Source organism: Jaculus jaculus, chromosome 9, assembly GCF_020740685.1.
Source record: "Jaculus jaculus isolate mJacJac1 chromosome 9, mJacJac1.mat.Y.cur, whole genome shotgun sequence".
Classification (NCBI taxonomy): domain Eukaryota; kingdom Metazoa; phylum Chordata; class Mammalia; order Rodentia; family Dipodidae; genus Jaculus; species Jaculus jaculus.
In genome coordinates, this window is record NC_059110.1 from 119,447,911 (window position 1) to 119,474,348 (window position 26,438).

Genomic DNA, 26,438 nt, shown 5'->3' on the forward strand with positions numbered 1-26,438 from the left:
GGTCCCTGGGCCGTGCACACCGAAACCCAAGGGCTGATGGCGGGGGCGGGGGGGAGGAATAGGGCCGAGCGTCCTGGCCGCGGGTGAGGGTCGGTCCCGTCGAGGTGCCCACCCCGGCTGCTTGGGCAGACACCCCTCTCCTTCGCGGCCCCAGCTTGCTCTCCCGGCTGGCAGCTCCCTCCCCGGCACCTCCCGGCGCCCTCCTCCTCCTCCTCCCCGGCCCCCTCCCGCGCCCCGGCCTCCTCCCCCGCCGCCCAGGCCGGGGGCCTCCGGTAGGCCGGGCTGGGCCAATCCGCGGGGCGGCCCGCCCCCTGACGCCGAGCTTGGCTCCGCGAGGCCCCGCCCGCTGACGTCCGGGATTTGCATGAGTTCTTGTGCAGCGGCGGCCCGGGCTCAGTTGTCTGAACGCAAGCGATCGAGCGAGCTAGCGAACGAGCGGGGAGCCGGCGAGCGCGGGCAGCGGCGGAGGCCGGGCCGGGCCGTGCGGAGCGAGGCGGCGGCGGTGCGAACCCCGCGGGCGGAGGGCTGCCCCGGGCCGGACGGCAGCCGGGCGCCGGCGGGAGCCAGCGGTGTCTGCAGCCGCCCGCGCCCCGGCGCGCTCGGGCTCGGCCATGGAGCTGCCAGCTGTCGGCGAGCACGTCTTCGCGGTGGAGAGCATCGAGAAGAAACGGATCCGCAAGGTAGGGCGGCGCGGGAGCGGCCGGCGGCCCGAGCGGCCGGCGAGAGGCGGGGAGAGGGGGTGGGGAGGCTGCGGGCCGGAGCCGGGGATCCCGCGGAAGCTGATGGAGTGCCTGTCTCTTCCCCCTCCCCACCGCACAGGGCAGAGTGGAGTATCTGGTGAAATGGAGAGGCTGGTCCCCCAAGTAAGTAGCGGCGGGGGCGGAGGCTCGGGGGTGCCGAGGCGCGGGGCGCCGGGGCCGCCGGACCCGCGGAGCTGGTGGGGCGGTGGGGGAGCGGACGGGAGGCGGGGTGGAGGTGGGGGTGGAGGGAGGAGGGGGTGGGGAAGTCGGTGGCAGGCACTGGGAAGCCGAGCCGCCGAGCCCGAGCCGGGCGCCCTGTGTTGTGCTCCGCTCTTCGGGAAATGCCATCACTAATTTATGCACTAAAAGAAGCCGGAGGAACGCGAGACGCGAGGCCGAGCCGGGGAGGCCGGCGGAGGGAGGGAGGGCGCAGGCACTGACTGATGTGCGGCAGAAAATGGCTCCTTTCCCCTTTCCCTCCACCGAATGGCTCCATATTGCAAAACCAAAAAAAAAAAAAAAATTAAAAAGCGACGAAAATGCAATTGAGTGTCTCCTCCCTCCTAGTGGTGCAGGGCAGGGAAGAAGAAAGGCAGAAAATGTTGGGAACTGTCACTGCGGCTCTTTTGGTGGGGAATTTTTTTTCCTTTAATTTGAAATGCGAAGGCACCGGATGGAGACAGGCGCAGGCACACGCACACACATACACTCACACACATACACAGAGGCATATTTTTGTGTAGCTCAGTATTTGGGGTTTGCCTGCCAGTGACAGCGGGCTGCTGGGCCACAAGGGGAGTGGGGGGGGGGCCTCTGGGCTGTAGGCTATTGGATTAGGGGTCAAATGCAGACCAGCTGAAGCCCTAGCGGAGACTCGGGCTGGGGAGAGGAGGAGGGGGGACTGCGACTTTGCATTTCGGCTGCTCTGCACGCAGGGTTCCTGGGGAGCAAAGTGGCCTTGGAACGTGAGGCAGTAACATGCTTAAAATTCTTGACAACTGCAAAATAAACTGCTAGTTTCATTTTCCTTAGCCCTCCCCTTTCTTCCTTCCCTTGTGTGCTTGTTTTGACTTGGGGGGGGGGGGGCCGCATATCAAGGACCGTATTAGGCCTGCGGAAATCTACCCACCACATCGAGTTTTCTGCTCAGGAAGACAGAATAGGGCCTAATGTCACCCCACCCCCACTTTGAAACCTCAAAGCTGGCTTGGTTTTATTTTTTACCTGCCGCCCCCCTTTTCGCTTACAAGATATAACACGTGGGAACCGGAGGAGAATATCCTGGATCCCCGGCTGCTGATCGCCTTCCAAAACAGGTGAGCGTCCCCGGAACAGTCAGCCCCCTCCACCCGGACGGTAGACAGGAATGGGAAAGGGGGCGGGGACAGGAGGGGGCAGGCAGGAGCACCCGCCCCTCGGCCTGGACGGGCTAGGCTGCGGCGGCCTCGGCTCCTCTAACGTCCTTGGCGGCGGCTGCAGCTTGGAATTGGGGGCTGGGCTGGGCCCGTGAAGGTGAGGCTTATGTTTGGGGGAACTTCAGGAACTGCATGTGGGTGGCCCCGCATCCGACCCGGGGAACTCATTCCCGCGGCCCACTCCGGTGGCAGTCTAGGAGCCCCACCCCCCTCCCAGAGCATAGGTGTTGCTTTCCTGCAGCCACTGGCCGCTTGGCACTGGCACCTCATGGGGTAGCTCGGAAGGAGCTGGCATTGTGAAACCGCCCAGACGTCATGGAACTGAACTTAACCTGTTGGCAGCCGGAGAAAAGTTGGCAAGGCCTTAAGCCTCTGCCTTCACCCCCAGGGAGCTGGGGTGACAGGGAGTAAATGTTGTCTGAGCCCTTCACATTTGTCACTGAGCTATGGGGTGGGACCAGGTGCCCCGTCAAGACCGCGGACCCGTGGCCCAAGGGCGGGGGTGGGTGTTGCCTGGTGGCGGGGGGAGGGCTCATTCTGTGGGGCGCGCTGCTTGTCACACTGCCGCAGCTCCCGCAGCTGGATTCACTGGTGGCTGTAGTTGTCTGTTTTGAAGAGGTTAGAGGGGGGAGGGCACAGAGGAGGGGAGGGGACCGAGCCTTGCTACCCTACAGCCTCCTACCCCACTGCTTTTATTTTGCATTATTTCCTGTGGTGTGTTTGGCGCTAAAACTGTAAACTCTAGACCCTCGGAGCCTGCGACCAGTAGGGAAATGGCTCTCCCACGACACGGGGGTGGGGGGTGGGGGCGCCGGGCGGGATCCCTCCTCAGCTCCACCTGGGAGTTCACCACCCTGTACCCATGTCAGTGGCTGATGCCACGTTGCATAATGAGTCCCTCAAGGATTAAAACGCAGGCTGTTGCAATGCCACGCAACTCTGGAGTCAGGCCCCTGCCTGGCCCCAGGGCAGGGCAGAACTTCTGGATTGACCTAGGGGCAGTGGGTGGGGGTTGACGCTGGAGACCCAGGGATGGGGCTCCAGTTTTGACAGACTCTGAAGAGATGCCCCCCTCCCTGTGTGAAGGACTAATTAAAGCCTGGGACAATTGATCGCTCTTTGGGTGGCCTGAAGGCAGAAACCTGATGTCTGGAGTGACCCAGTGCCCCACCCATGAGCTGTGTTAATAATCTGGATATCCAGGGATCCTACTCCAATGAGGAGGCTTGCTTCTGCAAGCGGCCCAGGTTCTGCCCAGTGGTTCAGCGGGGTGCTGTCTGAGCTGGTTCACCCGGTGGCTGAGAACCTGGCCAGACCCCTAGCCTCTGAGGCCGGCCCCCACCTCCAGCCCCTAATTGGCTCATTTGCTGCTGTGTAAACAAGGGCGCAGCCCCTCCTCCTGTTTAAAGCCAGGCCTTTAACGGGAGAAAAAAAAAAAAAGAGCCCTCCTCCCTTCTGCCGGTGACTCTCGTTGTCTGAATCTTAATGAGGTCTTTAACATCCCCTGCCTCGGACTGAGAGGGACTAGGCGGACCATCCTCCCGTATGCCTCGTATTCCCGAATCCCGGCACCCAGTCCATTTTCCCCAGAGCCATGGGCCTGTGACTCACCCGCAAGGTATCTTCTGAACACCAAGGCAGGGGTTGTAGTGCAAAGGGAGGACAGTTTACATGGTGAGACATGGGGAGACTTCTTGGGTTCATGAGGTCCGTGGTGCCAGAATGAAGTGGGGTGCTGCGTGGGACTTAGGGGGAGGCAGTCACCTTGGCCTCATAGGCCACTTTGTGCCTCCAGGTGAGCACTGTAAGATACTTGCAAAGTAGTGGGTGGAGCCTCACAGGAGTCAGGGAAGGCTAACCTGCGGCCCTGTTTCCTCCCCAGGGAACGGCAGGAGCAGCTAATGGGATACCGGAAGAGAGGGCCAAAGCCCAAGCCGCTGGTGGTTCAGGTGAATACCTTCATCTGGATCCCAATTACTTGCAGTCACTGGGGGGATTACTGTGGTGCACCTCAATTTCCTTTCCTTTCTCCTACACCTCTCACCCCACCCCCTTTGAAGCTGCTTCCACCTGATGCTCCCAGCGTGCCAGTGGACTGAGCTTCTCCCTCCTCTCACCCCACCTTAGGTACCCACCTTTGCCCGGCGCTCCAATGTCCTGACAGGCCTCCAAGACTCCTCTGCTGACAACCGGGCCAAGCTGGAGCTGGGCACCCAGGGCAAGGGCCAGGGGCACCAGTACGAGCTCAACAGCAAGAAGCATCACCAGTACCAGCCACACAGCAAGGAGAGGTCTGGCAAGCCGCCACCACCAGGCAAGAGCGCCAAGTACTACTATCAGCTGAACAGCAAGAAGCATCACCAGTACCAGCCCGACCCTAAGATGTACGATCTGCAGTACCAGGGTGGCCACAAGGAGGCATCCAGCCCCACCTGCCCGGACCTGGGCGCCAAGAGCCACCCCCCTGACAAGTGGGCCCATGGTGCAGCAGCCAAGGGCTACCTGGGGGCAGTGAAGCCCCTGGCTGCAGGGGCTGGAGTGCCAGGAAAGGGCTCTGAAAAGGGTCCTCCCAACGGGCTCACGCCGGCGCCCAAGGAGGCGGTGACTGGGAATGGGATTGGGGGCAAGATGAAGATCGTGAAGAACAAGAACAAGAACGGGCGCATTGTGATTGTGATGAGCAAGTACATGGAGAACGGCATGCAGGCCGTGAAGATCAAGTCCGGGGAGGCGGCGGAGGGCGAGACTCGCTCCCCGGGCCACAAGAAGCGAGCAGTGGAGGAGCGCCACGCCCCAGCCGACAGGACTTTTAAGAAAGCCGCGGTGGGGGGGAGCCGAGGAGAAGAAGGCCGAAGTGCCCTGCAAACGCAGGGAGGAGGAGGCTCTGGGCCCCGGGGACTCGCAGGCTCGCGACCCAGGCTCCCGGAAGCACTCCCCAGCCAAGGAGGCCTTTAGTGAGCAGCCACTGCAGCTCACCACCAAGCCGGACCTGCTGGCCTGGGAACCGGCCCGGAGCTCACACCCGCCCGCCCACCACCACCACCCCCACCCCCACCACCCCGCGGTCGGCCTGAACCTCACCCACGCACGAAAGCGCTGCCTCTCCGAGACCCACGGGGAGCGGGAGCCGTGCAAGAAGCGGCTGACCGCCCGCAGCATTAGCACGCCCACCTGCCTGGGGGGTAGCCCGGTGGCCGAGTGCCCCCCTGATGGGTCACCGCCGGCGACCACCACCACCGCCGCCGCCGCCACCACCACCACCACGCTCCCGCAGCCCGAGGTCATCCTGTTGGACTCAGACCTGGACGAGCCCATAGACTTACGCTGCGTCAAGACGCGTAGCGAGTCGGCTGCGGCTCCGCCCAGCTCCCTCCAGGTGAAACCCGAGGCTCCCTCCGCAGCTGCCAGCACCGTGGTGGCCCCGGTGACAGCCACCGAGAAACTGCCCACGGAGACCCCGGATGAGCCCATAGAGTCGCTGAGCGAGTTCAAGCCCTTCTTTGGGAATATAATAATCACTGATGTTACCGCGAACTGCCTCACGGTCACATTCAAGGAGTATGTGACCGTGTAGCCTGAGGGAGTCGGAAGGGGCCAGCGCCGGCCACCGGCCTGAAAGCCTGCAGCCACCGGAAAGCTCCCGGGGAGATGCTCTAGCCCGAAGAGCGGGTGGCCTTCCGGGGCACCGCGGGTGATGACTGCAGGGTGCTTTTGGACTTCCCTGTCAGTGAGGTGCCTGCATTCTTAACACCACAAGCCCCTTCTCCACAAGAGACCCTTCCCCCACCCCCTCCTCCTCCTCCTCCTCCTCCTCCTCGTGGACCGAACTGACCCGGAAGCCCCGGCAGTCTCAGAGTTATAGTATTATATTTTAACCGTGCTAACGTGTCCAGTGCTGACTCTACTCCCGTTTGTACGTGGTGTTATTAAAATGTATTGTTTGAGCTCAAAAGGCCTGATGACCCCCTTCGGGCTGATATATATATATATACATATATATATATTATATATATATTTATTTGTAGGTATTTATATATTGAAATATAAAAACCTAGATTTATGGAGTTTCCTCTAGATCATGTTATATTCTATATCAGACAAATTATTTTCTGTTCGCCTTCCCTTCATTCAGTATTTCGGTTGATTTATTTCCTCCCTCCAGGAACTGCAATACCAGTAATCTTGGTATATATTTTTTGATACTGTACACATGGATGTGTTGTTTCTATGTGCAAAAAAAAAAAAGTTTGTTAAAAGGCTAAACGAGCTCTCTAGAATCTGCTGCTACTAGAAATGTCTAAACTATAAGCTTCCAATTATTACCTGCTTGAATGTAAATATTAAATGGAGATGTTGAAGGTGCATTGTTGCTGTCTCAGATTAACGTAGGAGGGACATCAGAAGTTGGGAGAGGAGGCTCGACCCTCTGCCACTCCACTTCCACCTCAGGTCTTAAGAAGGAAGGGTGAGGGCTGGTGGCATTGGAGCAGATGCTGTGCGGGAAAGTGGGAAGGAACACCCCTGGAAAGAGGAACTCCCGCTGGGGGAGGGGGAGTGATATGCCAGAGCCACCCCAGCCCCAGGGGCTTCCTAGATGGTGATGCCCCCATCACTGGCCAAGTCCCTGGTGGCATCAGGGTGGGGAAAGGGAAAAGGGGCAATGAGGTGATCAACTCGGGAGAGCAGGGTGGGCTGGCCTCCCCCTCCTGCATTCCCCCCTTCAGGCAGCTGGTTATCTTTGTCTCCCAGGTGCCAGCAGGTAAGCCGACATTCCTCAGTACTCCCCGTGGACAGCAGCTTGGGTATGGTGGGGAGCCCCTGCCCTCAGTCCCTTGCTGGCACGGTCAGCCCCGTCCCTGCTGAGGACGCATCGGTCGGTCCGAGGTTCTTTCTGTGCCAGGCTCTCCACGGAAACCACCAGGCCAGAGGCTCTGACTGGATGCTAGAGAGAGCTAGAGAACTGCCCTAGGGTGGGGTGGGGTGGGGGGAAGAGTCTTCCTGTGGAGTGGAAGGGGAGGGGTGGTCAGGCCTGACAGACGACTTCCTTAGTGACTTAGTGAGCCAGGTGAGCTTGACACTGGCTGCCCATCCCCATGAGGATGAAGATTAAAGCTCTGTATGGGGGGAAAGGGTTAAGGGCCCCAAGGGGGCAAAGGGTGTGACTCCGGGCCAAGCAGCCATGACCTGGGAATATCAGGGCCTTGGCCTTGGCTTTCAGTTCACACAGTGATCTTCCTCATGGCACAGTGCCCCCCACAGGGCCTGGGGGTGGGTCTGGGTAGTTCATGCCTCTCCTGAGGGATGAGCCTGGCCAGGCACCAGTACAGAAAAGAGCAATATGGTTCAGAATGTGGGTGCTGGCAAGGTGACCTAAGGGGCAGAATTGGGAAGGCCGAGAGGGCGGGAGTCTGGATTCACAGAGTGGCCAGTGTTGGCTACAGGCCACCAGCGGCTGGAGGTGGGGGAGGGGAGCAGAAGGAGGGAGGGGAAGGGAGGAGAGAAGGGAAGCGAATTTTTTTTAAAAAAGGCTTTGGGAGTTTCTAGCTCTGGCTTTTGTGAATTGCCCCTCCCACTACCCCATCACCCCAGCCCCCACCAGAGTGAGTTAAAAACCCCTCCCCCTCCACCTAATGAACGCCCTTTGCCACCCTGCAAGTGGAGGAGGCTGATCTTGCTGCTGGCAACTGGCCTACTCAGCACTAGAATTGGGCCTGTCCTTCACTGGCTGGTACACAAAGGCCCATGCCAGGCAGGAACCTCAGCCCCGGCTTTTCCAGTTGAGGAGAACTGAAAACTCCCGGATGCTAGGGAGCCCCTGGTTCAGGTCTACAGAGTTGAGGACTTGGAGAGCTCTGCGGGCCTGGGGCGGAGGGAGGAAGCTGGAAGCTGGCTCTGTTAGAGGCCAGGGAGTGACCGCAGTTCCACGGCCTTGCCTGGTAAGGCCTGCACTGCAGGTGAGCTGGAGCTTCAAAAACTAGGCAGCGTGGCACAGCCTTTGGAGAGGGGGACCTGGGCACAGGACACATGAAAGCAGTAAGTGGGGCTGACATCCACAGGAACAGCCGAGGTGCCAGCCTGGTGTCCGGGACCTTTTAGTCCCCCCAGGGTCAAGTGCCTGTTGTCCACGGAGCTCCTCAGATATGCTAAGTGCCCCCTGGATATCTTGTCTAATTGAGTACCCCTAAGAACAGCTCCCTGGGGGACAGGTCTGAGGTCCTGATAGGGAGACAGCTTGTCTAGGGTACATGGTCACTTACCTGGTTCTGTGCTAATCCTACATCTAAAGCTGGTTTCGCCTGGGACTCTGTCCTCCAAGAACCTTGGCACTTGGTGGGGGGGGGGGGGAGGGAAAGCAAAGAGTAGAGGTCTTCACCCTGCATTTTGGACACCCAAACTTCTTCCTCATGATGCTGAGCCTCCATCACAGAGGCAGGAGCTGGCCAGTGTAAAGGAAGGAGGGGACCCCTGGGCCCCGACTCCTGCCCCAGCTCTCCCTGGCTGCAGCTCTGACTTGCCAAGGTCAGCCCGTCCTAGGACCCCACTGTGGGGGCGATGTTCCCATAAATCCAGCATGCACTGCGTCAAAGTCTAGGATGCCCAGCTGCATTTGAATACGCAATGTGCAAGCCTGAATACTGGATGTGCAGTGCGTCATTTTTAGTACACATATGTCCCATGAAACAGCTAAGAGATGGAAACACTTAAAAAAAGAAGAAGAAGAAAAGGATGTGTTGTTTAGGTGAAGCTGAAACTCCAATGAGTTCCCTGGATATTGTCTAGGAATTCCAGTTTGGAGCCTGGATCGTCACCATGGCCTTGTCCGTCCCTGCCCATGGGGATGCCCAAGTCCAATAGCAGAGAGAAGACACCAGCAGAAAGCCGCCTGTGCTGTCAGTGCGGGCACAGCAGCCCAACAATGAAATGGCATTGAAGGGTTGCTGCCATCGGGCCCTGGCCTCTGGTTAGGGACAAGCAGGAGTACTCTGGTATGTGACAGGTTGAGACAAAGAACTGGGGGAAAGCCAGAATTGGACCTTTGGTCTTTGGGCTCACTTTGGGTTCTTAAATTGAGGCTCCTTCCCACACCTAACAGCATACTTCTAGAACATTCAAGGAAGACAGAACAGATCTGATTGCCATGCCCACACCCTACACCAAAAACTCTACCTTTCTGTACACCTGTTTCCTGGTTACCTTGAAAGCCCAGCGGTAAGGATGAAGTGAGTCAGGAGACAGCCTTGAGCACTTCTGGAAAAACCCCTAAATAAACACAGCCACTTCTCTGCCAGGGAACATCAAACACCCCAAGTCGGATGCAAGTCTCCCAACAGCCTCTGGCCTGCAGCCTTCCCTTGACCAAAGGACAGACATGCAGCAGGTTTGCTGTCCTCCAAACCACCGTGGCTGGGCTGCTTCCTGGGTGTGGGTGGGGGTCGCAACCGTGGCTCCAGCTCTGTGGTTCAGCCCTTCTGGGTGGACTGTCCCTGAGACCTCAGCTTCTGAGAGTGACTCAAGGCTCAGGTCCAGATAGCAAGTCTGAGCTGAGACCAAACCAGAGCCTGGTGACTTTTGAGGTGAGTGGATTCCATGATCCTGTGTTGTGCTTGCTGCCCATCAGGTGAAGACTCTGAGGAGGAAATTGCCTTGAAGGCTGTTATTCTTGGACACAAGGGTCCATTTCCTGAGGCCATTAGCGCAGAAGTCTACCCCTCCCTCCCCCATTCCCAGCCTCTTCCTTGAAAGTTAACGATAACAGTCAACATTGATTTCTTACCATGTGTGGGGGGTCAGCACATTTACTTCTCTCATCCCTTGAGGTGGGTTCCATCGTTACCCCTGTTTTATGAAGGCTGGGAGGCTAACCTGCCCTCGCTGAAAAGGCTAGTCAGCAGGGTAACCTCTAGGTGTCATTGTGAATAGCACTGTCTCCAGGTTCCTACTGCTCATCTCCAGAGTTCTGTGGCAGTTTAAGAAGCTGGCTCAGCTCTTATCCCCTCCCTGAGGTTGTTCTAGATTATACCCTCTGGGCCACCAAAGTGTTCACCCTCCAATCCTGCCTGCTACACAGAGTTAGCTCCAGGGTGGTGCCGCCTATAAGCATGCCTGGGCCTCACTTCTCCTTCAGACACAGCACTGAGCTCTTGGAAGACAGGGTCTCATGTAGCCCAGGCTGCCCTCCAGCACGTTTTGTAGCTAAAGGATGACCTTAAGCATCTGGTCTTGCTACCTCTATCTTCTGAGGGCTGGGATTACAGGTGTGTGCCACTACACCTGGTTTATGCGGTGTTAGGGATCGAACCCAGAGCTCTGTACATGCTAGGCAGGCACCCTACCAACTGAGCTACACCCCAGGCCCTTGTGACCTTCTTAACTCTGCCCTCCGTTTGATACCTTGGGAGTGTGCCTCTGTGTGCCAAGTCCTGTTTGCATGTGTGTGTGTGTGTGTGTGTGTGTGTGTGTGTGTGTGATGGGCCCTTGGACAGTGTGGCTGGTTCCTGGGCCACAAACCGCTCACATTCCAAATCAGTGGGAGCCCTGGTTCAAATGGCTCAGCTCCTCATGGCCACCAGGCTCTTCCTTTCTCCCCACCCTGGGCTGAGAACGCTCACTCTGTGCTCAGCTGCTCTAGGTCTTGCTGGCCCCTCCTCCTCACCTGAGTGCTTTGTGGATTTCTGGAAACTCCAGGTAATTATGTAGTAATTGAATTTAAGGACAATCCTGGAGGAGGATGGAAGAAGATCCAGATCTTATTTCTGTGCAACAGGGCAGCCATCTCCTTATGGATGCAGTTTGAAACACGTGGCTCAGAGTCCTAGAGATGTGGGCACACACGTGACCCCCAATCACATGTGCATGTACACACACACACACACACACATACACACACACTTCTGCTCCTGGGCTTGGTCATCATATGAACTGTAAGACCTGATAGAGATGAGAGCCTATTACATGTTAGCTGCAATTGTCTGCAAGTTTTCAAGTCTAGGTTAGGGCAGAAGGCCAGTATTGATGAAGAACGCTCCTGGAGCTAGGATGATGGTTCAGTGGGTGAGAATACTTGCTGTGCAAAAATGAAGACCTGCGTTCAATCCCCAGCACCTAGGCATGCCTGTAACCCCAGCAGTCACGGGGGCAGATAGAGGAAGATTGTTGGGGCTCCTTGCTCAGCCAGTCTAACGAAACATATCTGGGGGTCCCCAGGTACAGTGAGAGACAATCTCAAGGAAACAAGGCAGAAGAGCAGTAGAAGACACCTGGCCCCCTCCTCTGGTGTCTGCAGCGGGTGTGCTGCGTACACATACTGTATACACAGACCAAAAATGAAAAGTAATTAAATAATTTAAAAATTAAGAATAAAGGATGTTCTAGGATCACACACATGGGTGTGTGCATATGTATCTGTGTGGGGGTGGGTGGGTGGGTGGGTGGGTGCATATGTATCTGTGTGGGGGTGGGTGGGTGGGTGGGTGCATGTGCACACCTGTGCGTGCAGTCAGGGACAGAGAGTGACAGTGCCACCACCTGTACTGGCAGGAGTGCCTCTGCCCTGGCTGCCCCAGTGAAGGACCCTTTCAAACACACCGTGGAGCTTACATCACCCACAGCCTGCCGGATCCTTTTAACCTGCACAGGTGTCCTGTAAACCTCCCTGGATTTCCTCCCTTTCCTGTTTCATCTGAGAAATTCTTCACTAATTCCATGGTATCTGGTTTCTCATTGTTTCCCTCTGCTTCAGACAAGCCTCTTGGGGTGGCTTTGGAAAGGTATGTTTAATGCTCTAGGCCTTCCAAAATGACAGAGACTCTACGCTCACTTGTACCACCATCCTCACAGCTTCTGAAGAGAGGCTGTGCCGGGGACCTGTGCAAATATCTATCCACAGTCAGAAGGTGTCCACTCTCTTTCCTAAAGCAGCTTCCAAACTGAAGAGCTGGGCAATTGTGTGAGGCTCCCTTGGAGCGTAACCCTGCAAGTAAGTGAAGGTCACAAAATAACGGTGTGCCATCCATTCTGCTAGGCCCTGTGCCACTGGAGTTGAGGACAAAGGAAATTGCAGGCCGTGGGCATGAGGCCTAGGCTTCCACAGCACCCACAGCGACTCTGTTCCTCTCTGAGCCTTCACAGAAGGTGGGGTGGGGGGAACAAAGTCATGAGAAAGTTGGGGGTGGGGAGGGAAGAGGTTGGTCAGCAGAACCCCTCCGGCATAAGCACATTTGAGCATCTAGCATGGATGGCCATTTCCTGCTGTGTTTACGTGACTCCATGCAGAGCGTGGGAGGCCCGGATGGGAGCGGGCAAGGTGAAGGAGGCTCCGCGCTGGCCATGTCCTCCTCAGGCTTCCAAGCGTCTTCCACAGGCTCCTCTCCTGGCATTGAAAATTATTTATGTTTGCAAATTGCTTTTGACGCACATGAGTTATTCCTCTGGCCTGCCAACAGGTCTGGGGATGGGAGTTGTTGAGCCTGCAAACTGGGAATCCAAGAGAGACAGATGAAGAGCAGCGAAGTGGAAGTCAAGAGCCTGGGGAGTCGCTTATTGCTCTGCTGCCGCTGTAGCCATTATGTCTCCATAATGCCTGGGCTTCGGGTCACTCAGTCACAAAGCAAGAAGGTACTGGGGAGCTTGTGACATCTCTGAGCTTTTGTGGCTTTTCTGTGTCCTGAGCCAGTGTCGTTGAAAGAGGTTCAAGCTGAGAGTGGCCTTGCCTCCTGGCTACGCCCTGGCAAACCTGGCTGCTGTGGAGGCCCGAGGTGGAGTCCGAGCTGCTGAACCAGCCTGCAGGCCTGGCTGGCTGACCAGGAATGCGGCCTGTCTTTGTCTTTTGCTCAAAGTGTCCTTAGCAATACCTTAGTCCATGGATGAAAACATGTCTCTGCCAAGGAACCGGATGGATGGAAAGTCCCTAGGCTGCTCCAAGAGAGAAACACATACAAACATGGGGAATAAGCATTGCTTCCCCAAGCAGGCCAGAGCAGGAATGGCTCTGTGGGGAAAGACTCCTGGTGGTGTCGAGTTGGAAGAGAGGCCTTTCAGTTTATTCAAAGCCCCTCACTCTGCAGAGAGGGGAGCTCAACTCCACCCCCCGCCGCCCTGAGACCAAAATCTATACCAAGGAAAACTACTGATTTCTTGCAAGAGATTATTCTCTGTGTGAAAGTGGGCATCTGGGTCCCAGCACAGAATACTGTTTCCTTACTATAGAAATAGCTGGATTAACAGGAGTCCGGGAGTCACACAATGTAACTCAAAGTCCAGTACCATGGTCGGAAAGTGAGTGGCCACGGGTGGCTGCTAGAGTGCCATGGTCTGGCCTCTGTTTTTTGGACAGTGGTTTGGGACTTAATCCAGAAATCAGACATGAGGGTCAGGGCTTCCTCCAATTCAGTGACCACCGAGTGGGGACAAAGGTTACTGTGGGTCCAGTTCCTTGAGGTGCTGAGAAACCTGCTTACCTCAGAGCCTTGACTTGGCAGAAAGTCAGTGTTTGCTCAGCCCTGGCCAAGTCTTGGGGAACCTGAGCCCAGGCTGACAGGGGAGTTGGGGTCTGCATATCCCACTGGTGGGAGAGGGCTGGTGGGCAAGCAGAAGACAGCTGGAAAGTGGAGAGAAGGCTTCTCCACCCAAGCTTGCCCCTTCCCCTGGGCCTGGAGATGAAGTCCCAGTGTGAGGCCCTGCCTCAGGCAGAAGCGACTCAACAAGGACAGAGGGCACATGACACATTTCCCTTTGATTCCTCACATGAAAGAGGCACAAACCAGGGGGTGCACTGAGAGAGGTGGTCAGCTCTGCCTTGACCCATAGGTTAGTTTAAGTGGCCATTGTCCTCTGGAAGATTTACCACTTTGGAGAGAGACTGGAAAGGGGCAAAAGGAGACCAAAACAGAAAGAGGGGGGAGGAGGCAACAAAGGGAAAAATGCAAACAAGTAGGGAGTAGAAAGAGAGAGAAGAGAGGAGAGGAGAGGAGAGGGAAAGAGAGAGGAGAGAAGGGAGAAGAGAGGAGAGGAGAGGAGAGGAAGAATGGGAAGAAAGGGAGGTGAGTAGGGGAGGAGAAAAGAAGGGAGGGGAGGAACAGGGACTAGAAATATCAAGTGCTCATGACAGAAATCAGAAATAATGGGGGCAGAGGGCTGGAGAGGTGGCTCAGCGGTTAAAGTGCTTGCATGCAAAGCCTAACAACCCAGGTTAGAATCCCCAGTACCCACATAAAGTCAGGTGCCCACAGTGGCACATGCCTCTGGGCTTTGTTTGCAGTGCCTGGAGGTCCTGATGTGCCCATTCTCTCTGTCTCTCTTCTCTCTTTCTCTACCCTTGAAAATAAATAAAAGCTTTTTTTTTATTTTTAAAGAGATAATTGGGAGACTGGCAAGATGGCTCAGTGGTTAAAGGCACTTGCTTGCAAAGCCTGCTGGCCTGGATTCAATTCTCTAATGCTCATGGAAAGCCAGATACACAAAGTTGCTTATGAGTCTAGAGTTCTTATGTAGCAGCAGGAGGCCCTGGCACACCCATTCTCACTCCTGCTCTCATAAATAAATCAATATTAAAAAAAAATAAAACAAAGTAAGTCAGGTGTGGTGGTACATGCCTTTAATCCCAGCACTTGGGAGGGCAGGGTAGGAGGATTGCTGTGAGTTTGAGGCCACCAAGGCTACATAGTGAATTCCAGGTCAGCCTGGGCTAGAGCAAGACTCTGCTTCAAAAAAGCAATAAATAAATAAAATAATAAAATAAATACTTGGACTGGGAAGATGGCTTAGTGGTTAAAGGCGCTTGCTTGCAAGACCTGCCAGTCGAGGTTCAATTCCCCAGTACCCACATAAAGCCAGATGTACAAAATGGTACATATGTCTGGGGTTTATTTTCAATAGCAAGAGACCCTGGCATGCCTATACACTCTCTCCTCACAAATAAGTATATTTATATTTATTTTTAAATATTTTTATTTTATTTATTTATTTGAAAGAGGGAGAGAGAATGGGTGCACCAGGGCCTCTGGCCACTGCAAATGAACTCCAGATGCATGCATCACCTTGTGTATCTGGCTTATGTGGGTCCTGGGGAATCGAACCGAGGTCTTTTGGCTTTGCAGGCAAGTGCCTTAACCATTAAGCCATCTCTCCAGCCCAAATAAGTATATTAAAAGAAGAAGAAGAAGTGGAAGTAGTAGAGAAGAAAGACTAAAAGAGATAAGGCAGGAGATCTAAAGGCCAAACCAAAGATGGAGAAACAGGGGGCTTCAAGCAAACCCAGTAGGAAGCAATGAAAAGGACCTCCTCAGTGTCACTCAAGTGGGGACCAGCTGACATCTTGAGCCTCCTGACGCCATGCCCTGAGCAGGGTTCAGCATCACTGCAGGGAGAGCCCTGGTGATACAGAATATGAGCTGGGGTGATAACACGACATCTCGGTTCTGGCAGCTGCGTGAGAATACCCTGGTCTTGAGGACAACATGCTTCTAAAGTATGAGGCACAAAAGGGCACAAAGCACCCAACCGCAGTCCTGTAATTTATATTAGCACTTGCGTGGTGGAGGCAGGAGGATTGAGAGTTCCAGGCCAGCCTCCACCACCCAAGTGCTAATGTCACAGCAATGCACCATCACACTTGCCTTAAGTTTGGTACCTTGTGTCCTTCTTACTCTCAAACAGCAGAAAAACAAAAACATGGTAATCTAAGCATGGTGGTGCATGCCTTTGATCCCTGCACTTGGGAGGTTGGTGTAGGAGGATCACAGTGCACTTACGGCCATCCTGGGCTACATAGTGAGTTCCAGGTCAGCCTTGACTAAAGTGAGAGACCCTGCCTCAATAAGAAAAAGAAAACACACACTAAGTGTAGGTCAGAGGAAGAGAAATTGCCTAGCAGGCTCAAAGTCCTGGGTTCTTTTGTCTTTTTAATTTTTGTTTATTTGGTTGAGAGAAAGTACAGGCATGCCAGGGCCTCTGGCTGCTGCAAACAAACTCAGGTGCATGTGCTACTTTGTGCATCTGGCTTTATGTGGCTACTGGGAATTGAACTTGGCTATCAGGCTTTGAAGGCAGCCACTTTTAACCACTGAGCCCCAAGCCCCTAGATCCTATCCCTAGCAGTTCAGAAACAAAATAAAACACAACACAACTTACTGAAATCCCTTTACCAATCTTGCAGCTTTTCTATAATTTGGGGAAATGCTGGATTGAGATGTTTAAAGAGATCCTTGGAGCTGCCCTTGGGGTTAGAAACAGTGGCTGAAAGACCTCCAGAGCCCCCCACACTGGCCAAGCTGGGGCTCTAGAACTTGGTAGCTATGAACAGCCATGGCTGCCTACTGCCTCCCATGGCAGGCCTGCCAGCCAAGCACACTTCCCAACCCCATCACCCCATGGCCTCAACACAAAGGAACGGGGGGGAGGGGGCAGGGGGGTCCAGCAAGGGGAGGGACATGAGGCCCCAGCCCTGCCCTATCCTGGCCCATCTTAGTCCCTCCCACCCAGCAGAATCCAACCTTCCTCTTGGCTCAGGGAAGAGGCAGGATGTGGCAGCAAAAGGATTAGTGGGGCAGGCAAACTAGCTGTGTATGCCAACTGCTCTGCCCTCAGCTGCTCTGTGCCCTGGAACTGATGGCACTGGCCCCTGGAGCTCCCTAAGACTGGCTCGTTCTTGACATTTAGTCCCTAAAGGCCACCACTTGAGAGAAGCCACTGCTGACCACTGGTCTAAAGTAGACTGCATTAGGAGCCTATTCTGTTCCTTTGGAGGCAGAGTCCTCGTGGGCATCTGTTTGTGCGCTTGCCTCCCCCGCAGAATGTGCGCACTGCCGGCTCCTGAGCAGGCCCTGGAGGCCTTGCTCAAGGGGTCTTCTCAGCAAGGACAGCTGGCAGGTACTCCAAATATATTTGTTGAGGGAAAACGGGAGGGAAGAGGGAAGAGAGGAAGGGAGAGAAAGAGAAAAGGGAAAAGGAGGAGAGAGGGAAGGAGAAGCTCTCTCCCCAGAACCCCTCAGCGTGGCCCCCTCAGGACCCCTCAGAGTAGGTACAGAGGAGCAGCCCAGCTGTTGTAACAAACTGCCAAGCCCATCTCCACCCTGACCCAGAGCTGGTCCCAGGCAGCATGTTCCCGATGGGTGCTGCCATTATTATCTGGCCCATCCAGTCATTTTTATATCACATGGGAAGGGGAGTGGATTGTTTTGTTGAAGCCAAGTGTGGGGTCAGCTCCCAAAGATGGTGTGGTTCCCGGCAAGCAATACCCCTGGTGACTGGGCTGCAGGACCGGGTGCTGCCGAGCCTGTGCTCCCTCCCAATCCTGGGCCTGCGTGAGTGACGAATGGTGTCTTTCCTTGTGATGGAGGGGCAAGAGCCACAGGGACAGTCCAGTGGATAAAGGTTGCCAGCCACTAGAGTGAGGGCTGCAAAGCCAGGGAAGGCAAGACCACCACCCTCCAGGAGCTTAGGGCACAAGGACCATGTTGGAAACACTGGACAGACCCCTCCATGTGGGCCTGGCTTCTGTCTTCCTGGGAAGCTGATACTTGGTGAGGTTGCAGCTTGCTGAATTTGTCAGAGGGGCCATTCCAAATGGAACTGGTCCCTTCTCCAACCCAACTGGTGGCCCAGGGGAAGTCTTATGAAAACCCAAGCAAGAAAGCTGATCGGAGATGGAGGAGAACATTTCAGGACTGCAGGTGTGTTGCCCCGTCAGGGTCCTCAGGCCTCCTGACAGGGTAGAAATTTCCATGTGTTTGCCATCCCTCCACAAGCAGCGCACACAGTGTACCAGCCCAGTCAGTGATCAAATCTTAGCTCTTGGCCAGTGGAAGTCATACTGACACCAAAGATATTGGAAGCACAGCCCAGATCTGCTTCTGCCAACACCCCACCCCCCACCTGGGCAGAGAAACCCCTCCAGCTCAATCTGCACAGGCAGGCCATCTCTTTCTGTGGCCCACGCTTGTGCAGTGGACATGGGGGATATTTTATCAAATGGCTTACTGACAAAAGAACAAAGCAAACTGGGCATGGTGGCGCACACTTTTTTTTTCTTTTTTTTTCTCAATTTTTATTAACATTTTCCATGATTATAAAAAGTATCCCATGGTAATACCCTCCCTCCTCCCCCTACTTCCCCCTTTGAAATTCCATTCTCCATCATATCCCTTCCCCATCTCAATCAGTCTCTCTTTTATTTCGATGTCATGATCTTTTCCTCCTCTTATGATGGTCTTGTGTAGGTAGTGTCAGGCACTATGAGGTCATGGATATCCAGGCCATTTTATGTCTGGAGGGAGCACGTTGTATGGAGTCCTACCCTTCCTTTGGCTCTTACATTCTTTCCGGGTGGCACACACTTTTAATCCCAGCACTCGGGAGGCAGAGGTAGGAGGATCGCCATGAGGTTGAGGCTACCCTGAGACTACATAGTGAATTCCAGGTCAGCCTGGGCCAGCATGAGACCCTACCTCAAAAAGAAGAACAAGAAGAGGAGAGAAAGAGGGGGAGTGTGAGGGGAGGAGGAAGGAGAAAACAACTTGTGACCTGGTGTCACAAGTTATTTTCCTCAAGATAAGACTGGGCAACTGACCTATACATACTGCTTTACCCATGGCCTTCCTGGAGAAGCTTGGTGGGGGCATTGGTACCTTGTTTCTCTGCCTCATGCATGGAGCCAGCTTAGCTCTGCCCAGGCTTCTGGAAGCTCACAGTGGAAAGCCCAGCATGAGAAAAGGAGCATCTAGCCCTCCTCAGCCACAAGGTGGGTGGGCTGGGGAGATGGCACAATGGTTAAAGGCTCTTGTTTATAAAAGCTTGCTGGCCCAGGTATGATTCCCCAGCACCCATATAAATCCACACACAAAACATGGTGCAAATATCTGGTGTTCATTTGCAGTGGCAAGAGACCCTGACATCCCCCCCCCAACATATGCAAATAAATAATTTTAAAAGAAAACACCACAGCCACAAGACTATTCTCTTCCTTCAGTGGTCCCTGCAGCCACATGGCTCCCTAGAAGTGACCAAATATCCCCCTGTTAGGGAAAGGCCTCTTCCAAGCATTGGGAATGTGTCCAGGATTCCGGCCAGGCCCCAGGAGCACACCGCGGAGCCCTCTCTGCTCCTCCATCTCAGTGCGCTTGTCTCCCTCGGAGACTGCTGGAACCAAGGTCCTTTGCTGGCCAGGGTGTGCCTAGTTGATCATCACTCCGTGGCATGGCACAGCATAGCAAAGTATGGGGGAGGCCTGGCTAGATACAGAGAGAATGTGTGTTGCGCACGGTCCCTTGTTCCTGCTGAAGGAGAAGAAGCCATCCCAGTGGACGGCGACCAGGTTTCTGGCCATACTCACAGCTCTCTCGACCTTAAAGCTCTCTCTCTGTCACCCAACTTCAGGTGACTTACTGAGCCAGGCAGCAGGTAAGACTCATTGCAGGATAACTCTCCTTCAATCCTGGCTACAACCGGAGGCTATTTGCACTACTATCTCAGTCATGAAGAAACAGTTGCTTGGTGGGCACAGGGACACCAGGAGCTCTCTCAACCATGGTGCCCCCAGGAACTCCAGATGGAGAAAGTGTGCTGGCCAGGATGCTTCCCTAATTGGAGGAAGAGCACAGCTACCACCACCCAGGTAGCTGTGGGCTAGGGTGACAGGAGTGGCCTCCTAGGACCATGGAGTCCACACAAGAAAAGAGCAAGCAAGGGCTGGGGATATAGCCATCTGAAAAGTGCTTCCCTTGCAAGCCAGAGGCCCTGGGTCCAACCCTCAGAACCTAAGTGAAACGCTGGGCATGGCAGTGGACATTCGTAGACCCAGCTCTGGGAAAGCGAAGTTGGAGGATCCCTAGAGCTCGCTGTCCAGGCAACCCAGTAGACTTGGAGAGTTGCAGGCCACTGTGAGAGACTGTCTCGAATGGTAGCTAAGCCTGAAGAGTGGTCTCCACACACACATATAGGCCACAGGCACACATTCAACATGCGCACGGGCACACACAAAATAGAGCTGGCAACAGCCTTGGGAGGCTCATTTTACAGAGGCAGGCAGCGGCCTGGACCCCACCGCTCAGGTCACAGAGAGCAGCATTTTGCCCCGAGGCCAGCAGACACGGGGTGGATCTGCTTGTGGCCTGGCTGAGACCCAAGTACCCAAGTGGCCCATGCCAGAACTGTCTGAAGCCCCTGGAGGCCTCCTAGGGTGAGCCCTGCTTTAAGGTGGCCTCCAGGAGAAGCCATGAGTCAGGGCTAAGAATTCTCACTCCTTCTTATCCCAGAGGGGTTTGGGGGAGGTGTGGTGCCTGGGAATTGAACCTGGGCCTTGGTGCATATTAAGCCAGTACCCTACCAATAAGCTACATCCCAGCCCTCACCTGAGTTTCCTTGCTGGCTGATGAGAGAGTTGTCTCCACCTCTCTATTTCCTTGGCTACTCCATGAAGGCTATGGTGGGGTCACTTCCTAGTGGGCTGAGCTGCCAGCCATCCAAATCCTGATCAGTAGCACAAATGGGTTAGACAACACCCATGTGGCCTGTTCTTCATACACATAACTTCTTTTTTTAAAGATTTTTAAAAAATTTTTTTTAATTTGTTTATTGGAGACAGAGAGAGGGGGAGAGAGAGAGAGAGAATGGGCACGCCAGGGCCTCTAGCCACTGCAAACAAACTCCAGAAGCATGTGCCACCATGTACACCTGGCTTACGTGGGTCCTGGAGAATGGAACCTGGGTCCTTAGACTTCACAGGCATGCACCTTAACCCCTAAACCATCTCCCCAGCCCCATACACATAACTTCTACGACATGCCCTCCCTCAACAGCGCCAAGAGCTTCCCCTTGGTGGCACATGTAAGTTTTAGTGACATAGGACATATGGCCTCTGGTCTCCACTCAGCCCAGACTATAAACACATGGGAACAGAAGCAAATCTGCCTTCTTCATGGACTCATCCCCAAGCTTGAGCCTGGAGCTTGCCAGTACAAAGGAGGTGCTCAGGAAGACCATGGCGGGCTGGACTGGTGGATAGCAAGGGAGGGAGAGGAGGAGAAGGGTGGGAACCATGCTACATGCTTAGAGCCACGGGTTCCCCGGGTGTGAGTGACACAGGGGCACTTGTAAGCACTGTCACTGCCGCAAAGCAGTGCTCAGAACAGTCAGAACACAGAGGGAGGCTTTCCTGCAGCCGTGAAGATGGCAGAAGGCCACAGGATAGGGACGCTGCTGTACAGATGAGGCCATTCTCCCACTGCTCTGCTATTTCAGTGGACATGGACTCCTCCTCAAGTCCTCACTGTGCAGATCCAGTTTGAGCCACACTTCCCATTGGGTTTCTTCCTGAGGAAGGTGGAGCCTTGGGCGGAGTGAGTCCCTGACCTTATTCAGGCCAGCCTCCCACAGAGGTAGCAAGTCCTCCTGGATTTCCCAATTCAACTGGATGTGGGAATCCCCAGGGTCCAGCTGGCTCCCAGTATAGGGCTGTCCCCCGCAATTGTGTATCTTTGGAAGGGCTGAGCTCTGTGGGTGGCTCTGGAAGACACAGCCTTGGCAGGTAACCCCAGCCTTCACCTTGCCATGACCTGTTTCACATGGCTCCTTCTCAAATTCAGGTAACATTTTCAGCTGGGAGACCAGCCTCTGGGCAGCGTGGGGTGAAGATAAAATTGCCTTCCCTCATTTGCTTCCCACTTCAGTTGCCTTTTAAAGGTAGTTCACTCTTGGCCCAGAAGGGATAAGCCTGCCTCTAGGCTCGCTGCCTACCTGGCGGGTAGTTCTCCACTCCTTCCGCAGATGAAGGGGAAGGGAGGCCGGGAACCCGACCTCCAAGCACACACCTCAAGTGCAGAGTGCTCTCTTGCCTAGAACATAGCCAAATGGACACTCAGGAGAAGCATACGGGCTTCTAACTAACTAACGGTTCTACGGACCCCCCAAGACTGGTCCTAGAAGGGCCCAGGACAGAGCCCTAGAAAAGGGTCCTTCTGGGCAAGCTTGCATGTCCTCTCAGGACCGGGCCTGGGATGCGGGGCGACAGGCCATTTTCCTTCTCTGCTTCGACGGCGGCGCCACCTACAGACCCGCATCTGGCGGAGGACGCAGCCGCCCCTCTTGTCCAACCTGGAGGCGGGCTGGTGGGGTGCTGGGTGACCACACAGCTTGCCCGGCCCTCTGGGGGGTTCTCTCAACAAGCGCCTCCTGCTAAACGCGTAGGCACAGCTGCTTTCTTGAGGCGACCCGTCACTCTGCTTGCAAGCCTTCCAAACACGTTTGCCAGTGGACTGCAAGGCCACGTGCCCACCCTCCCACGCGCGCGCGCGAGCACGCGCGAGCCGCTCAGGTCCAGCGCCAACGACGGGGTGTTTTCACCTCTCCAGTTCATGATCTCCTTCAAGGCCGTCTGTGTTCGGTGGTCCTTGAGACCCTGTGAGCACACACCACCTCCCTGGAGGTCCTAGCCGCCTGCTAAAGATGGGCCCCGGCTCGGGCCTCGGCTCAAGGACGCGCCCCGGGGCAGCAGACCCTCTGCTGGCGCAAAACAAACAGGACGGAGCACCAGAGACTGCTCTGTGCTGGCCCACTCGAGGCGCAAGTGAAGTGCAAAGTCGTGTTGTCGGGATGGGAGAGATCGGGACAGGAGCGGCCCTAGGTTCCCAGCACGCAGATTTGACGCCAGCCTTCTGGGCAAACCCTTTCAGAGCCACATTCACCCCACCCTGGGAGTCGCTGCCGGCTGCCCGCCGCCTCCTAGGCTTGGGAAATGGGCAAAGTGGTCAGACTGGTTTCCGGGCCGCTCGCGGGCTGGCAGGCGCTGGTTGGGAGGACTGAACCCCCGAGGGTGCCCACAGACAGGCCACCCCGAGGTCCTTTGTTTTAGACCCTCTTTGGTAGACCCCGCGGGGTGGGTGTACTCCGGGCTTTGAGTTGGGGGAAATCCAGCTTCCACAGATCCAGGGACTGGCCGCTCTCCATCCCCACCCTGCTGTGCCCAGCCCCCGCCCGCCAGCACTGCGGCATTGGCCAAAACTACTTGGAGCACTGGATGGAGCGCCATCAAGCCTGGGCGTTTTGATCTTGAGATGGGGGTTGGGTGGAAAAGGAGCTAGCTCTGATCTAACCCGTAGAATGGCCTCGCACCAGTCGCTTACATCTCCCTTCAGCCTCAGTTGTCCTTTGCAGTGGACACTCCGGGGAGCGTAGGTGGATGGGGAATGGGGACCCCAAAGGTGTCAGTGAAGGAAGGAGGAGGACGCCAGAGCTCGTGTCCGTGTGCCCCCTCCTAATCCCTACTGTCGCTCCCTCCCCACCGCCAGGCTCCGTGAACTTGGAGACAGGAAAATGGAGTCTTGGGAGCCAATTTCCTACCCCGGAGAAGCTTGGCACTTGACCCATAAGATTGATAGGCTCCAGCTTCCTGGGTGCTTATGGTCTGAGGAAGGGGGTCTCGCCCACACCCACCACCCACAGATCCTAGGCCTGGCGTTACTGTTCAGGGGCGTCGAAGGAAAGGACTGGGGCTGAGGTGTTGCCATTCCAGAAAATGGAGTACGGAATGCCCTAGGTTTGCAGAAGATGCCGAGCCAGGGGCGGGGGACGTTCCTTGAAAGCCGTACTTGCAGAGGACTTCCTAGTGCTTCCTCCGTGGAAAAAACGGGGAGGTGAGGTTGGCACTACAAGGGGCGGTAGGTACTCCAGAACTGTGACCCACCAACCCTATCAGCAAGGCAACCCGGGGCTACAAAATTGTGCAGCCCGCGTCTCTCTTGTACTGCTGAGACCCCCTTCTCCCTCTCCAGAAACCCGGGTGGGCTGGGCCTGAGGTGCGGGGTTCACCCCGACCAGCGGGAATGGAGGGGATACCCGTCGTCTTTGGGGACTGCCCGGGTGGCGATCGTCCACGGAGTCTGCCTGGGGCAGGGGCGCGCCGGCCCCCATGGAGGGTCAGGGCGAAGTGTGGGGGGGAGCACCAGAGTCCCTAAGTTGTCCAGCCCTGGCGGGTTGCGGGGTGGATGGGGGGCCGCGGCGGCTTTGTCTGCGCAGCTCGGCTTTGGGAAGGCGCCAGCCGGGGTACAAGATGGCGGGGAAAGGGTGGGATCGCAGGCGCTCGCCACGCGCAGCAGCTCGCTCCGACCGAGCCACGGCGGGGGCGGGCAGCCCAGTCCCGACCGCCTGGCGCCGCAGCCGCCCCCCTGCCGGCGACCCCGCGCCCGCCGTCCCCGCCCGCCGGACGCGGCCGCCTGCGCCTCGCTGCGCGTAGCCCGGACCGCGGCAGCTGCAGAAAATGGCTGCCAAAGCGGCGCCGGGCTCCACGCCGCCACGCGCGCACCCCGCTCTCGGTCCCCAGCCGGGGTCTCTCCACTAAGCCCGACCCTGGCAGGGCTGGGGAAACGGGGACTAGCGGGAAAGGAAGGGGCGGTCACCTGCGGGCGTGGGCTGCGGGCCAGGGGGTGTCAGGGAGACAGCACGGCAAGGGCGCGCACATTCTGTCCCCACCCCCACCCCACATGCCCAGTGCCCTGGAGAGGTCGCGCGCGGCGTCCGGGTACTGATGGGGTGTTGACCTCGGTGACCGCATGTACCCCACCCATCTAGAACTTCGCCCCCCCCCCCCGCGCGCGCCCATGCGTGCGCCCCTGGCGTTGGAGAGGGGCTGGCGGCTCAGAGGCTGCCCGGAGAAAATAAAAATAACAAATAAAAAACTGTGTGTGCGTGCCGACTACAGAACGACCCGAGCCCGGAACTCAGCCGAGAAGATCCGGGTGGATCCTCTGGCGCCATGAACCGCGGCCACAGCAGCAACTCGGCAGGTGCCGAGTGCCCACCTTCCGGGCTCCGGGCCGTCGCTCCCGACCCCCGCCTCGGCCTGGCCGAGAGCAGCAGCCAGCAGGCGCCCAGAAAGGTGCCTTCAGACACCCCGCCACTCCCCGACACCTAGGCTCCAGCACCATTCTCCAAAGGGAGCCCAAGGATCCGGGTGGGGCGCTCCGGGCACGCCGGAGACCCAGCTCCGGGTGGGGCTTCAGGGTAGGGTCGGAGGCGCGCCAGGAAGAGGGTGAAAATTGCTCAGGACCTGCTGGACTGAGGTCGCTGAGGAATAAACGAAAAGAGCAAACAGAGGATCTATGGGTGGGGTTGGGTTCCGCAATTGGGACCCCTTGGCCTAGCCCCACAGATCTGTAGACCCCTTTTCCTCTACGGGAAAGAACTCAGGCTCCGAACGGGGCGGGCTGGACCAGCTAGGGGACGGGTACGATTTGGGCTTTATTTTTCTCTATCCGCAGGTTTCTCCCATTGCTTTTCGTGCCAACGCGTTCTAGACGTGTGACGATTTCATGCGCAGGGACGGGGAAATTCAAATTCCAGGAAAAAAAAGGGCAGGGACCAGGAACCAACAGGTTGGGGACAGGGGGCTCCTGATTCGGAAGCGGCTTCAGAAGTGAGGGTTTCAGAGTACATAAGTCACTTAAGGAAGCATGTCCTTGTCCCGGGTGAAGTCGAAGGACAGCTGGGATTCCGCATTCCCCCACCCACCTGGGCAAGGTGTCCGTGTACCTAAGCACACAGAATCTGGAGGATGGGCATTTAATCTAAACGTCCTTGCTAAATGGGCTTAGAAAAGCGTCGGACGGGCTATGTGCAGGGGCTGCCAGGCAGTGCACCCAGGCATCCGTGGGTTTCCAGGGTTCTAAGACCAGGGCAAACCCCTGCCCTGAAAAGTGTCCCCAGTTGTTCCTCAGGGTAGAAACTACTTTCTGCGAGGCAAAGCCCGAGGCAACAAATCTCCGTCAAGGTCAGGGAGGGCTACGTGCTGGCACCAAAGGCTGCGGGCGGCTGCAGCGCTTCCTTCCGCAGAAACAGCGAGGCGGCGTCGGGTGAAGCTATCTCGACCCAGTAGGCAGCGCCATCCCCAATTTCCCTCCCTGGTTCCCTGACAGTGTCCACTTTCACCTCCACCTGCCTCCGGGTGCGGCCAGATTGAGGAATTTGAGCTTTGGTGGGAAGAAAGCCGAAGGAGGGGAGGATACCCGGGACCAGGAAGAGGTCACACAGGTCATTGTGCCCCCCTCCCTAGCTGGCTTCACCCGACGACCCCCCACCTGCGCCGCGTTCCGAGCGCAAGCTGCCCAGTAGGGGGCATCGCCGGGCGGCTTTTAGGAGGCAGTGGCATCCCTAGAGGCGATCTCGGTCACTGGCAAAGTCCTCAGGGCGCTAGAGCGCCCATTGTCTTAGCTATCACCTTTCTATCCCCCAGGGACAGAAAGGGGTCCCTGAAGGTTTGGCTCCAGCGCTAGGCGGTGTGAGAACATAGGCGACAGCT

The 26,438-nt window shown here is 56.3% G+C and overlaps 1 protein-coding gene across 1 annotated transcript; it reads left to right on the forward strand.

Moving 5' to 3' along the window:
• Positions 1 to 566: 566 nt before the first annotated feature.
• On the forward strand, positions 567 to 6,517 carry Cbx4 (chromobox 4). The gene is given in 6 exon segments (XM_004655709.2): positions 567 to 680; positions 820 to 863; positions 1,991 to 2,056; positions 4,038 to 4,104; positions 4,283 to 4,978; positions 4,980 to 6,517. Coding segments are annotated over 6 exon segments (1,692 nt in total). The 5' UTR covers positions 567 to 611; the 3' UTR covers positions 5,730 to 6,517.
• Positions 6,518 to 26,438: the final 19,921 nt, after the last annotated feature.